At 37.2% G+C, this 14,743-nt stretch overlaps 1 protein-coding gene across 1 annotated transcript in view; it reads left to right on the forward strand.

Annotated features, from left to right (window-relative positions):
• The window catches only part of LOC128661537 (TPR and ankyrin repeat-containing protein 1-like), a 148,164-nt gene that overhangs the window by 91,121 nt on the left and 42,300 nt on the right, over positions 1-14,743 (forward strand). Inside the window, 2 exon segments of the mRNA XM_053715783.1 lie at positions 5,356-7,705; positions 7,708-8,371. Of these exon segments, the coding sequence (XP_053571758.1) occupies positions 5,356-7,705; positions 7,708-8,371 (3,014 nt within the window).

A 14,743-nucleotide genomic window follows, 5' to 3' on the forward strand; every position in this document is an offset into this window, starting at 1 on the left:
AGCTGCAGTACAGCTAGGATACCCTTCTGCCCACAAAAACGAGTCAACGCTGCGATTGAGGGTCAAACAAGAACTCAGGACTGGGATGCCCAGCCTGCTTTTTATTAAGGTTACATGCACACAGGGCACTCCCAGGGGGAGAGGGGGGGAAGCACAAAATCCCCCATCACACATTTAGATAGAGAGCACTGTCCTTTGACAGGCCACAATAGGATTACAGTACTTAAGATAACAAGTTTACAAGTTCATCTTATCAATTAGCAGTCTGGCTCCAGAGGTGATTAGACAATAGTTTCTAAAAGCTGAAAAAAAAGAGTTAACTCTTTATGAAATGAAACTTGTTACGGTTTTCTTGGAGCCCTTCTTAGGCGCTGGCTTGCTGGTTCAGGCATTGCTGCTGGGAAATAAGCTCTTCACAACAAAATAACTAATGCTTCTGTAACAAGCACCAATAAACAAGTGCTGTCCATGGTACTGAACCAAACATTTGCTGGCTCCTTAGCATAGATGCCTTCTTTTTCAAATAAAGATAGCAAGAGAACAAAGAAAAATTGATAATAGAAGTAAATTAGAAAGTTGCTTAAAATTACATGCTATATCTGAATCATGAAAGAAAAAAAAATTGGGTTCAGTGTCCCTTTAAAGAAAAACAAAGGTGTTGTGTCTAACATTGGGTCACTCCCCCAAAACATTTTTTTAGCATCAGTTTAGGAGACTCTTTTACAAAACTTCTGTTCAATCTCTTAAAAATTCACATCTTTTCAAAATGTGAAATACTGTACAAATTGTCAAATAATCTAATCCCTTTCATGTGCATTTTAAAGTCTTTTTTATATTGTGTAACATTTTTATTTATTTAATTTTTCTTTCGTATAATGATGATAGTCCATAGAGCACCATAACATGTGGAATATATATATATATATATATATATATATATAGGAGGAGGCCAAGAACCCGCACAAGAGCTTAAATTCCCATCTCTCCTCAGTTTTGTTCTTGGCCTCCAGGAGAAGGTTGAGAATAGAGGTGTTAATACTACTTGCTTTTGGATTAATGTTTGGGAGCTCAGATCAAAGTGAGACCCTTATTCCTGGGACAATTTCACAAAGAAGACAGAAGAGGTTTCCAGCAAGCTGAATGATACAGGAAAATAGGAATACTCAGTTATGCGTGCAGTTATTGCCCTAGGGATTTCAGCCATAACTACCCATAGGCGTCACAGGGACCTGTCCCTTGGTCTCCCCCTGTGGGATAACTGTATTTACTCAGATATCCTCTGCTTTACTTGTACAAGCACTGGATGGGCTCTCTACTGGATACCGCTGCAATTTGGTGACTGGTAAGCCGGTTGAGAGGAACATATCTGCACTTTATTGCTTGAGGTATTGAGAACTCTGTAAATCTATGAAATGTTGTTTTCAAAGAACCTTTCTAAGATTCTAGAGGTATTCCAGGTTCCAGATTTGGTTTCGGACTATATAGCCAAAGAATGGAAAAAAACTGGTATAGCATTCTCCAGTTTTAAGAGAATGTACCCAATTCCAGAGCAGAACGTGGAATTATGGGAAGCCATACCCAAGGTTATTGGAGCTATTTCAACATGCACTACCATCCCCATGGAGGATAGCACTTCTTTCATGTAACCAATGGACTGAAAAAGCTCTTCCTTCAGACAGGTCTTCTGCTTAAACCAACAGTATCTATCACCTGTGCTGCCACAGCAGGAGCCCTCTGGTGTGATTCTCTATCCAAAATGGTTTCTGAAAAATCCTCTGAATAGGATCTCCAGATTTGCTTTAAATCCCTTAAAATGGTGCTTTTATATGTGATGCAGTTAAGGGCATTATGATTAAAATCATGGTCAGCAGACATAGAATCTTCCCTTGGAAGGAAAGAGACATTAACCTATTTTTTTAATCCATTTGGTTATGATTTGGACTCAATTATTAAAACTGTTACTGGTGGGAAAGGAGTTTTTCTCCCTCAGCACAAGAAATGTAAGGGAAAAGAGAACAAATAATAGGTTTTGTTTCTCTGGAGATCAGAAGTCATCCTCTTCTTAAAATCTGAGCCCTCCAAGCCGGCCTTGAAGCCTGGTTCTTCATGGGCAAAGAACAAGAAATCCAACACCAATACAAAATCTGCTTTAAAGTGTGGCCCACAGTCCAGATTCTGTTCTGGTAGGGGGCAGACTGAGTCTTTTTGAGGAAGCCTGGTTCCAATACTTCCAGAAAACATCATATTTCAGGGTTACATGATAGCTCCAGGCCTCCTCAAAAACAATTTCATCAGTTTTATGTCCCCAAAAATCCTGCAAAGGCATCTGCCTTTATGCAATGTGTTCAGGATTTAGAGAATATGTGAGTTATTATCCCAGTACCTATGTCTCAACAGGGTCAAGGGTTTTACTCCCAGTCTGTTCATTGTCCCAAAGGCGAAAGGGCGTTTCAGACCCATTTTAGATTTGAAAACTCTAAACAAGTTTGCCAGGGTTCCCACTTTCAAGATGGACACCATTCGCACAATTTTACCCTTAATCTAACAGGGTCAATTCATGTCTACTACAAACCTAAAGGATGCATACCTGCACATCTCTATCCACAAAGATCACCATCAATTCCTAAGGTTTGCATTCCTAGACAAACACTACATACAGCTCCTCGTATCTTCACAAAGGAGCATTGTTGGCGGTGATCAGGGCTCAGGGTATCTCATTTGCCCCTTATCTGGACAATATCTTAGTGCAGGCCCCTTCCCTGCCTCTAGCTATTGCTCATACTCAAAGGCTAATATCGTTTCTCTAAGGCCACATTGGAGAATCAATGTTCCAAAGAGTTTTTTAACTCCTGCTACAAGGGTGTCATTATAGCTTCAGTCCTAATATGTGTATTCTACTTAATCACGCAGAATAAAACTTCAGAAGGCATGTCTGTCCCTGCAACTTGCTTAGTTTCGATCAGTAGCGCAATGCATGGAGGTAGTGGGTGTTATAGTTGCAGTTTCGGACGCGTTTCCATTTGCCCATCTCCACTTGCCACCCTTCAACTATCTATGCTCAATCAGTGGTCAAAGGATTATCTGGAATTGGAACTGCAGATTGCTCTGGATTTATCTGTCTATCTGTTTATCTCTCTCGATGGATAAAAGTTCCATCTTTGATCCTTGGGGCATCCTTCCTTCGACCATTATGGGCTATAGTGTGACATCAGACACCAGTCTCTCAGGCTGGAGCGAGGTCTGGAATTCTCAAAGAGCGCAGGAGTCGAGGTTACCAATCAACATTCTGGAACTCCGATCAATTCATCAGGCTTGGGGCTCTTCAATCCTGGTCCCTTCTAAAAGAGGAAAAGTTTTCCAGATTCTAGTCTGACAATATCACGGCGGTGACCTACATAAATAGGAAGTGTTTCAGAGTCTGTCTTGGGCAGAGAGGAATGTTTCCTATCAGCAGTTCATATACCAGCTGTGAACAGCTGTCAATTGGTTAATCCTGGAGAGGGATTTTTGATCAATTAGTGATCAAATGGCGTCTACCAAACATAGATCTTCCAATATAAACTTCCATGATATTGTGCAAGATCAATAGATCCAAAGGCTCAAATGATAAATGACTTGGTGTATCCATGAATTTTTCATCTAGCATACCTGCTTCCTCTGTTTTTTCTTTTTTGTTTTAGAGTAATTCCTCAAGTAAAACAGGAGTCCTCTTTGGTAATCTTGATTGCTCCAGGCTGGCCCTGCAGAACATGGTATGCGGTCTAGTGCAGATGTCCTCATCTCCTCCATGGCTTCTTCCAAGATTTATTGTCTCAAGGGCCTCGTTTCAATCAGGATCTCAAATCTCTAAGTTTAACGGAGTGGAGGTTGAACGCCTAGTTTTAAAACATAGAGGTTTCTCTGATTCAGTTATTGACACACTGATTCAAGCCAGAAAACCAGTTACCCAACAAATGTATTACAAGGTTTGGAGGGCATGCTTTGAATGGTGCTCTTCCATATGTTTTTCTTGGTATTGATTTTAGGATTCCTAGAATTCTTCCGTTTTTACTAGATGGCCTTGGCAAGGGTTTGTCTTCTAGCTCCCTAAAAGGTCAAATTTCTGCTTTATCTGTTCTCTTTAATAGAAAGTTAGCTTAGCTTCCTGACATTCAGACTTTTGTCCAGGCGCTAGTAAGAATTTGGCCAGTTGTGAGACGTTTCTCCGCCCTGGATTTTAAATCTATTTTTTTCTGTTCTGCAAGGTTCTCCATTTGAGCCGATGCATTTAATTGATATCAAACTTTTATCTGTTAGCAAGCTTCTCAGGAGATTGTTGTTCCTTCTTTGTGTCCAGATCCTGGTAATTCTAAAGGAACAACTTTTACATTATCTTAATGTAGTTAGAGCATTGAAGTTTCATCTTCAAGCTACCAAGGAATTCAGACAATCTTCCAGCTTGTTTGTTCATTACTCTGGGACTTGTAAAAGGCAAAAGCTACTACTGTATCTTTGGCTTCTTGGCTCAAACAGGTAATTCACAAGGCTTACTTGGGGCTTGATTTTTCAAGCGTACATATCCGCCCCAGCTCGCCTCTGACGGGCAGCAATCCGCTAGTGGAATTCAGCAATCCCGCCCCCTGCCCGTGCACAGCCAATCGCGAGCATGCAGAAGCTGTCAATGAGACTGGGGAGATTTGAAATTTTCCACTTAAGAGTTGGAGAAGAGGGTAGAGACTGCTGCTTGATAAATCCTGACTGCAGATTAGTTGCAACTTCCTGGGCTTTCTAAAATAAACATCTTTGGAGCAGATATGCTAAGCTGCAACATGGTCTTCTCTGGATACCTTTTCGAAATGTTACTGACTTGAGGTTTTCGCTTCTTCACAAGAGGCTTTTGGCAGGGAAGTCCTTCACGCCGTAGTGTCTGATAAATAGGAACTGCCAGAAAAATGTCCCACCCATTGACATAGACTATCTGCTTGGGTATTAATCCCACATGTTATGAAGCTCTATAGACTATCATCATTATAGAAATGAAATCAAAATGTAGGATTTCCTGATAAATTATTTTCTTTTAAAATGATGGTAGTCCATAGGATCCACCCTTTTCTATTTTTTGGGTGTCAGTTTTAATTTGTACCTCTATAGACCCTGCTTTTGTCTTTCCTACCTATCTGTTTCCTACTCTCTGCTCGGCTATGCGTTAAACTGAGGAGAGATGGGAGGGAATTTAAGATATTGTGCATGTTCTTGTCCTCCTCCTAGTAGCAAGAAATATATCCCACATGTTATGGAGCTCTATGGACTGTCATCATTCCAAAAGAAAATAATTTATCAGGTAAACATTAATTTTGTTTTTTTGTTTTTTTACAGACTCAAAAAGAAGCTACCAGATGTACAACTTCAATATACATCCAATCAGTTGTATTTGGAAGCAGCAGCAGATTATTTCCATAATAAAAATTTGAAGAAAATGAATGATGTTTTGTCAAAACTTGACATAGAAGACCAACTGTACTTTCTGAAAACACGTAAGCTGTGGAGTGAAGCAGCTGAGCTGCTTAAAAGTAAAGGCCAAAGTGAAGATGCTGCTGTTTTGATGAGGGAGCATGGAAAACTATTGGAAGCTGCAGACTTAACAACTCAAAATCCATTCAGAGCGTCATGCTTACTTGCTGTAGCACGTCGTGCTATTGTGGAAAGCAGTGAAGATACTGACCTATTAACTGTTCTCCCTGAGGCCATTCAACTCTTTGAAAAATCACAGAATCAAGCAGCTGTTGCTGAGACAATTCTTCTTCAAGGAATTGTAGAGAGAGATTTTGAGATGATCAAAAACTCCCTTAATACATTTTTTAAATTGTCCCACATCCCTGGTGTAGTTGAAGCACTGTTTGAGTGTATAAATTATGAGGAGTCTGATTCATCAGTAATTCGAATGGCTTCATCAGGATTACTGTCTCTGATAGACTTGGTCAAAGCATTAAAAGCAACCAAAAGCAATGCAGAGAGGGAAATGATCAAGTCTTGTTTTGATTTTTTGGGGTTTGTGCAAATCAATGGACACCAGTACTCTATCCTTCTGCACGAAGGTGCTAGAATTTTAAAGACTGCAGAAGAAACCATTGAGAATAATGACATAAAAAGCAGTAACACTGTGTATTGTTTGGCAATTGAGGATGTCAATATGTTGGTAGAAAATTATCTTCTAAAAAGGTTTTGTGACATTTCTGCAAAAATGCTTAGAAATGTTTACCCAGACATTTGTCCAAAGTATATCGTAGGTCTAAATTGTGAAGATGAAAATTGCACAGATTATCACCAACCTGTGCATCGATATGAGCTTAGACAGATGCTTTTCTCTAAAAAAAATTTAATAACTATCTGTGGATTGATGTTTGAAGCAAAAAAACTATTTTCAAAAGAAGTCTCAAGTGAACTCCAAGACCTCCTAAATTTGAATGTTTTTCGATTGTGTGATTCCCTTTCAAATTTGTGTTTTCCAAAGCATTTTCATTTAAGGATCCTTTCAGAAAACAATGTAGTGTGCGCAAAATTCCAGGATATGCGTATAAGGTTCCCAGAACCATGTAAGACCATGCTGAATAAATACATTGAATTACTTTTTGATCAAAAAGACACAAAACAAAGAAGAGAATCAACTGACCTCTGGCTAAAGGCAATGTATGTTTTCACCTTGTCTTCAGGTTATCCCAAAAAACTAGAATCATTGGTTGCTGCCCAAGAATGGCAATATAACAAGGAATACATCAATAAAAAAGAAAAGAAACGGGAAAAAATACTACTTGAAGGAAGATTTGCAATGTTGCTGCCTGACACAACCAATGGTCCTATAAAGGAGACACACATACATTATTTTCGACTTCTTCAAAGTGCAGTAGAACAACTGTATATTAAAAAAAATCCAGAGGAGTGCAAAAGATATTTTTTCAGATTTATGAATGTTTTCATCAAGAAATGTATTGAGCCACTGATTCCAAGCATTGCAAATACAATCATGCTACTGGAGTTTCAGTTTATCCTTTGCTCTGCTGTATTGATGCGCCTTTACTCTAACATTAGGGTTTTACTCCCAAAAAGTTACATTTCCTTACTCTATCATTGGGAGTTCATGTTTGGAAGGAACTTAATCAAAAATGGACGAATAGATACACACTCAATTTGGTGGGAATATGCACCAAAAGATTTGAAGCATGCCACAAGACAATTCAAACATCATCTGTTCTACCTTGCCAAAGTTCTATGTGGTGAAGAAGAAGAACAATTCAATGTCATTCTTGATGCATTCAATGACATAGACTGTATTTCTTCAGGTGAAGCCGAGAGAACAATTGTGTTCTGCTTGGTGATGATGGTGAATGTTGAAGGAGTTCTTGAAGAAGAATCTAGTTATACTTTGTGGAAACATTTTCCAGTAATTCAGACAAAACTTGAGCACATGAAGGCCAATTTTCCATCAAGAGTGCCTAATAGACTTGTTCATGTTGTGAATCAAGTTGCTGATGCAAGCAGTACAGAAGATGTTTGTACCATTCTCCAAAGCCTTCTGATTCAAAGAGATGATGAGCGTCTAGCAGAGTGCCGTTGGAGTCAGGTTGCCAATTATGGCAAAAGACCAGTGTATGGAATTCTCTATAATGATATGCTTTCTTTCAGAAAGTTTGATCAAACTCAGTACTCTGTACACAATTATATCCCACCCAAAAAAATAGCTACCAAGAAGACTCTCAAGAAAATGACATAGTTGATCCACTTGTAGCTCTGGCTTCACAAGTGCAACAGAAGCAGTCTGCTATGCGTCAGCTTAATGAGGTCCTTCTCCTTGTCTGCTTCTGTATAAAATGGAAACGGGCGCATCACCAACACATGAAGAGGCAAATGGAAGCTGAAGAATCCATTCCAGATACATTCAAGAAGGCAGATGTTGACCGTACACAGTGTGACATATGCGGAGTTAAATTTTTACAACAATTAATCTCTTTTCAACCAGAGGAAAATGAAGAGGGTGCGCCAGAGGAAAATGAAGAGAGTGCACCATTAACACCAACAACAGATAATGTGGAGGAAATGGAAGATTCTGAACCGTGTAAATTGAAGGATGATGGCGAAGTGTTTACCACTCACCTTACACTTGGGACACACCAGGACCAAGTCAAGGCTTATCTAGACTACCTTCAGTTTTTTAAACTGGCAGTTGATAATGTTCTTTGTGAAGGAAAGTGTTTTTTACAAGCAATGCTGGAAACTGCTGGAGACCATCTGGCTTCCAAAGAGGAGTTTCACCTGGTACAGACAAAGCTTGAAAGCAAAATGAAGCGTGTGGCTGATGCAATAGAAGACATTTATGAGAAAAAGACTTGGGCTGAAGGTAAGATCAGGAATGTATATAAGTATATTTTATAGCTTTAAACTGTGTATACACAGAGAAAAATTTTGTAATTTTAGCAACAGATACAGACTAATATGACCAGTTTTATGCAACACTCACCAAGGTGCACCCTTAAGAATGTGGAAAGGAACCCCCAGTATAAAATTTGAACAAAATCATGAGACTATTATTCCAGATTTTGCATCAAAATGTATACAGTTTTTACTTTACAAGATAATCAGGTACTGTTTAAAAATCTATGAAAAACATCATATCTAAAGCTAGTTTAGTTCCAATTAGAGATATGTAAGCAAAAAAAATATCACATAACTGTGTGTATGTATTTTTATATATATATATATAATTTTTTTTATTTTTATTTTTTTAATCAGATTATATATCTTGAGGGCTTTACCATAATACCGGTGTTTAACCCCATTCACTGTTAAATACAGACAGTCCTCTCCACTGCTGCTTAGTAGGGACCAGAGATCTATTTAAAAAAAAAAAAATTAAAAAAAAAGTTGCCAGTTTTCAGAAAACTTAGTCATACAGGGTGGTCCTTAGAGCCCTAAATGCTTTTATCTGTTTTCCTCTTATATGTAGGACACACTGCATGTTTCTGCCTGTGCTCTCAGTAAATGGTTTCATGCTGTTCCATAATACTCTGTAGTTAAATCTTTCTGGCAAACAATTCAAGAAGCATTTTTTATTGGACTTGTACAATGTTATTTAACTCGTCTTTTTAAACAATGCCTTTAATTACTAACTTTTAGAAGAACACATTTTTACTCATTCAGATATAAAGATGTGAAGTACATTGAATGCCACTTGTTGCCCTTTTATTGTTAATTCCAGGGCTTGACCAATACTGAGCATCAGGTTGCCATGGCAACAAGATTTTAACCTTGTGCCTCTTATACTGTCCCCATCTTTTGTAAACATTGTGAGTAATGTTGAGAAAAAGAGAAAATGGCACTAGCACTACACTAATGTTAATACAGGGTTGCTCGAATTAGATTAGATTAATATGTGTTTGTGTACGTATATATTTATCTATGCATATGCATATATCTGTACACGCGTTCAAATCTGAATGTATATCAATCTTAATAGTGTAGCTTGTGGTGAGCTGGGGTGCTTGTGCACAAGAACAACTTTTAGGATAGAGTCTAGAGCCCAAAAGAAGGGATCAAGACTGGAAATAGTGCACTTGAGTAGCACTCCCGTCCCTGATTTGAGTGAATAATAATAATGAACTCACATTCAGGACCAAAAAGTTTTTATTCAATAAAGATTTACTTAAAACATAACTTTTATTGGACAATAACTATAAAATCAATATGTGTATGTGTGTGCTTTAAAAACACATAGGAACTGGATTGTAAATATTGGCTAATGGTCAATTTGGCAACCTAGTTATACTGTTATAAGGGGCACCTCTAAGGGGTCCCGCTTTATTTATATATATATAGGTGCTTGTTTATATTTTGTATCATACGCTAGGGGTGGATTGGGGTGTTTCACAATGAGTTCACACCTAGGTGCTGTATATGGCACTTACTGGGTTTGTGGTTAGGCTAGTCAAATGTATAATTCAGGTTTTGCATATGGGATGTCTGATATAATAGTTGTCAAATTGACTTTTTCCAGACCTTCTACTCCGGTCTGGTTTAGTATATTTGACTTCAGACTCTCTGGTAATATGATAAATTATACGTTGATTATTAGGCTTCTGTAAGTGCCCTAATATCTCATAGAATACTTTTAGACTTTATGTCTTATGGGTAGAGATATATAAGCCAGGAATTAAATTGGAGTATCTTTTACAACTTGTTAAGGCATGTAATACTGATGGTGCCTAGAGGTCTTTGTCACTTTTATTTCAAGTGCAGTCAGTTAATAATAATACCAATGGGTTTGATAGCAGATTTTGTTGGAATAATTATAATACTAGCTTCCAATTGGTACATAGGGTCTACGTTATGCCTTATTTACAGCTGTAAGACATATACATTTTAGGATGAAGGATTGAATTTACTTGATTAAACTGGAATTTGCTTGGTGCAATATATTTTTCTTTCTTTTCTTTGTATATTATATATCAATTTCTGGTTTTGATATCTATTAACATATATGATCTGAAATGACATGTTATTTAATCCACAACTTAGGGTGTTTAGTGTAAAATTTCAGATTTTAAGTCTTGTATTTGACTGTTGTAAAACTGTAATGATTTTATTTTTTTATTTTTTAATTTTTTAAAATTCTTTATTTTTGTATAGGCGATTTAGTGATTGCCTTATTTTGGCAAGTGTGCTTACAGATTAAGTCTGTATGACATCACCTGACATTCACCTCATAAATGTGGCTTAATTCAGATTACCCACATACAATAGCCTTTATCTGTTTAGCTGTTTTTGAATTAAAGATACATTACTATTACAGCTAAATCTTGCAGTAATTGTTTGTGCGTGTTATAACTGGTCTAGGTAGCTGTTTAGCTTATATGTTAATTTTTTGAAAAAATGGGAAAAGAAGAAACTGTATCTTGAGAGAGGCCTTATTTTGGCCTTGTTGGTAATAAATTTAATCTAAATTCCAGTTCAAGTTTGTGTGTCCTTTACACCTATTATGTCACTGGCATGTAGCACAATTGTTAGAATACCATAGGGGTCAGTGTACGATTACTTGAATACAATATGCTTAATTAAGTTTGTAGTTAGCATTGACTTGATATCATATAGCACTCGTACTGTTTGGAATGCTATATGCTGAAATAGCGTGATACGAGTCTTGTAGTGATTCTCAAACAGTATCTGTAGCCAATGTGACTATATATATATACATTGATCTTTGCCGGATTGCCAACTTGTAGAATTAAGTAAGTTGTGAAATCACACACAAACAATATCTATTAGAGTTAGGTGTCGGCTTGTTTAGTAAATCGGAAGAAGTATCTTATTTAGCCCTCTGTTGTCTGTAGTTTGCGCTTCTACAGTTTACCTAACCACTTTTACTTATTCGCTATCCCCAAATTATCTCCCCCCTTCCTGGCGTGTCACCGAATTACAGAGTGTAATTCTGACCGTTCCGGTCAATGCGCTATGTTTGCTTTTTAGCCAATGTGACTATATATATATATTGATCTTTGCTGGATTGCCAACTTATAAAATTAAGTAAATTGTGAAACCAGTTCCTATGCCATTAAAAAAACAACTGATTGGGGTGTTTGTTAGACTATACCCCCCCCTGACATGTTTCGCCGTTTCTATTTCGGCTTTCTCAAACATAGCGCATTGACCGGAACGGTCAGAATTACACTCTGTAATTCGGTGACACGCCAGGAAGGGGGGAGATAATTTGGGGATAGCGAATAAGTAAAAGTGGTTAGGTAAACTGTAGAAGCGCAAACTACAGACAACAGAGGGCTAAATAAGATACTTCTTCCGATTTACTAAACAAGCCGACACCTAACTCTAATAGATATTGTTTGTGTGTGATTTCACAACTTACTTAATTCTACAAGTTGGCAATCCGGCAAAGATCAATGTATATATATATAGTCACATTGGCTACAGATACTGTTTGAGAATCACTACAAGACTCGTATCACGCTATTTCAGCATATAGCATTCCAAACAGTACGAGTGCTATATGATATCAAGTCAATGCTAACTACAAACTTAATTAAGCATATTGTATTCAAGTAATCGTACACTGACCCCTATGGTATTCTGACAATTGTGCTACATGCCAGTGACATAATAGGTGTAAAGGACACACAAACTTGAACTGGAATTTAGATTAAATTTATTACCAACAAGGCCAAAATAAGGACTCTCTCTCAAGATACAGTTTCTTCTTTTCCCATTTTTTCAAAAAATTAACATATAAGCTAAACAGCTACCTAGACCAGTTATAACACGCACAAACAATTACTGCAAGATTTAGCTGTAATAGTAATGTATCTTTAATTCAAAAACAGCTAAACAGATAAAGGCTATTGTATGTGGGTAATCTGAATTAAGCCACATTTATGAGGTGAATGTCAGGTGATGTCATACAGACTTAACCTGTAAGCACACTTGCCAAAATAAGGCAATCACTAAATCGCCTATACAAAAATAAAGAATTTTAAAAAATTAAAAAATTAAAAAATAAAATCATTACAGTTTTACAACAGTCAAATACAAGACTTAAAATCTGAAATTTTACACTAAACACCCTAAGTTGTGGATTAAATAACAGGTCATTTCAGATCATATATGTTAATAGATATCAAAACCAGAAATTGATACATAATATACAAAGAAAAGAAAGAAAAATATATTGCACCAAGCAAATTCCAGTTTAATCAAGTAAATTCAATCCTTCATCCTAAAATGTATATGTCTTACAGCTGTAAATAAGGCATAACGTAGACCCTATGTACCAATTGGAAGCTAGTATTATAATTATTCCAACAAAATCTGCTATCAAACCCATTGGTATTATTATTAACTGACTGCACTTGAAATAAAAGTGACAAAGACCTCTAGGCACCATCAGTATTACATGCCTTAACAAGTTGTAAAAGATACTCCAATTTAATTCCTGGCTTATATATCTCTACCCATAAGACATAAAGTCTAAAAGTATTCTATGAGATATTAGGGCACTTACAGAAGCCTAATAATCAACGTATAATTTATCATATTACCAGAGAGTCTGAAGTCAAATATACTAAACCAGACCGGAGTAGAAGGTCTGGAAAAAGTCAATTTGACAACTATTATATCAGACATCCCATATGCAAAACCTGAATTATACATTTGACTAGCCTAACCACAAACCCAGTAAGTGCCATATACAGCACCTAGGTGTGAACTCATTGTGAAACACCCCAATCCACCCCTAGCGTATGATACAAAATATAAACAAGCACCTATATATATATAAATAAAGCGGGACCCCTTAGAGGTGCCCCTTATAACAGTATAACTAGGTTGCCAAATTGACCATTAGCCAATATTTACAATCCAGTTCCTATGTGTTTTTAAAGCACACACATACACATATTGATTTTATAGTTATTGTCCAATAAAAGTTATGTTTTAAGTAAATCTTTTTTGAATAAAAACTTTTTGGTCCTGAATGTGAGTTCATTATTATTATTCACTCAAATCAGGGACAGGAGTGCTACTCAAGTGCACTATTTCCAGTCTTGATTGTGAGTAATGTGCTTGTGTGGGACACCATGGACTAGAGTGTTATCCCAACCCCCAGGATACCACTTCCCAGCATTAAACAAGCTCTGCGCCAGATAAAAGTTTTTAATTTAAAATTTAAAAAAAAAGGTTATGCTGAATCACTGATGGGTAAATAATTTAGTTTGAGCCATTGGAGATCGGTTGATTGCTGTGGTTTACTTGGCAGAAATGCATAGAAGACCAGCCCTAAAATAACTTTCACACTTTTGGCTAGATTACGAGTGGAGCAGTATTTTGCGCTGCCGCTTGTGCGCTAACCCGACATTATAATAATAAATATAAATATTTCAAATTCCAATGTTCTTCACATAGCAGAATATGTGAGCTGTCTTCCTGCCGAACAGCTGGATTTGCACGTAAGTGCTTTTGTCATCTAGGCATTGGAGACTTGCACTTGAGAAGATTTTCCTGCAGTAATTATTGGGACATAATTAATCCTTTAGGAAGAATTTATTTGGGCAGGGTGCAGGCACTTTATGTGTGGAGACTAAGGGGTTAACTTTCCATGCGGTTATGGGATGTTTTCTCTGAGGCTTTCTATATATACGTTTCAGTTTATTGGAACTTTTATTTATTAGGAAATGTGATTGTTGGGCTCTACTTTGTTGTATCAAGTTTTTACTAGGCAGTTGCTGCTAGAAACGCGTGCTTTTAGTTATTGCTGCGCAGTTTCTTTTTCTGCCGGTCATGTGACCCCTCCCTCACCCGACTGAGTTCCTGAGCGGGTCGGCGTCATTTTTGACAGCTTCTTGGTGTCGGATCGTTTTTTTGATCGATGTACAGCTGCTTGCCTAACAATTTGGGAATTGAAGGTTAAGGTAGGGCACCTCAGTCTGCCTGAGGTGTAGAGGTGCCTTTTTATTTGTTTTGAATATTGCTCTGAGGAGATTAAACGTTTTTTTTCTCTTAAAGTGAGTGTCATTTTCATATATCAGTAATTCCTTTAATTATTGGGAATTATTTTACCTTTGGACATGGAACAGGAGTCTGCTCCTATGGATAAATGTTTGTGCCTTGAGGCCAAAATTGTGTTACCTATACCTATATATCTTCATGTTTAGAAAAGACTTTGAAATGTAAAGATAAACTTTTTGTTTCTGAGCCTAATGTCTCTCAGGAT

Source organism: Bombina bombina, chromosome 5, assembly GCF_027579735.1.
Source record: "Bombina bombina isolate aBomBom1 chromosome 5, aBomBom1.pri, whole genome shotgun sequence".
In the NCBI taxonomy this organism is placed as follows: Eukaryota; Metazoa; Chordata; class Amphibia; order Anura; family Bombinatoridae; genus Bombina; species Bombina bombina.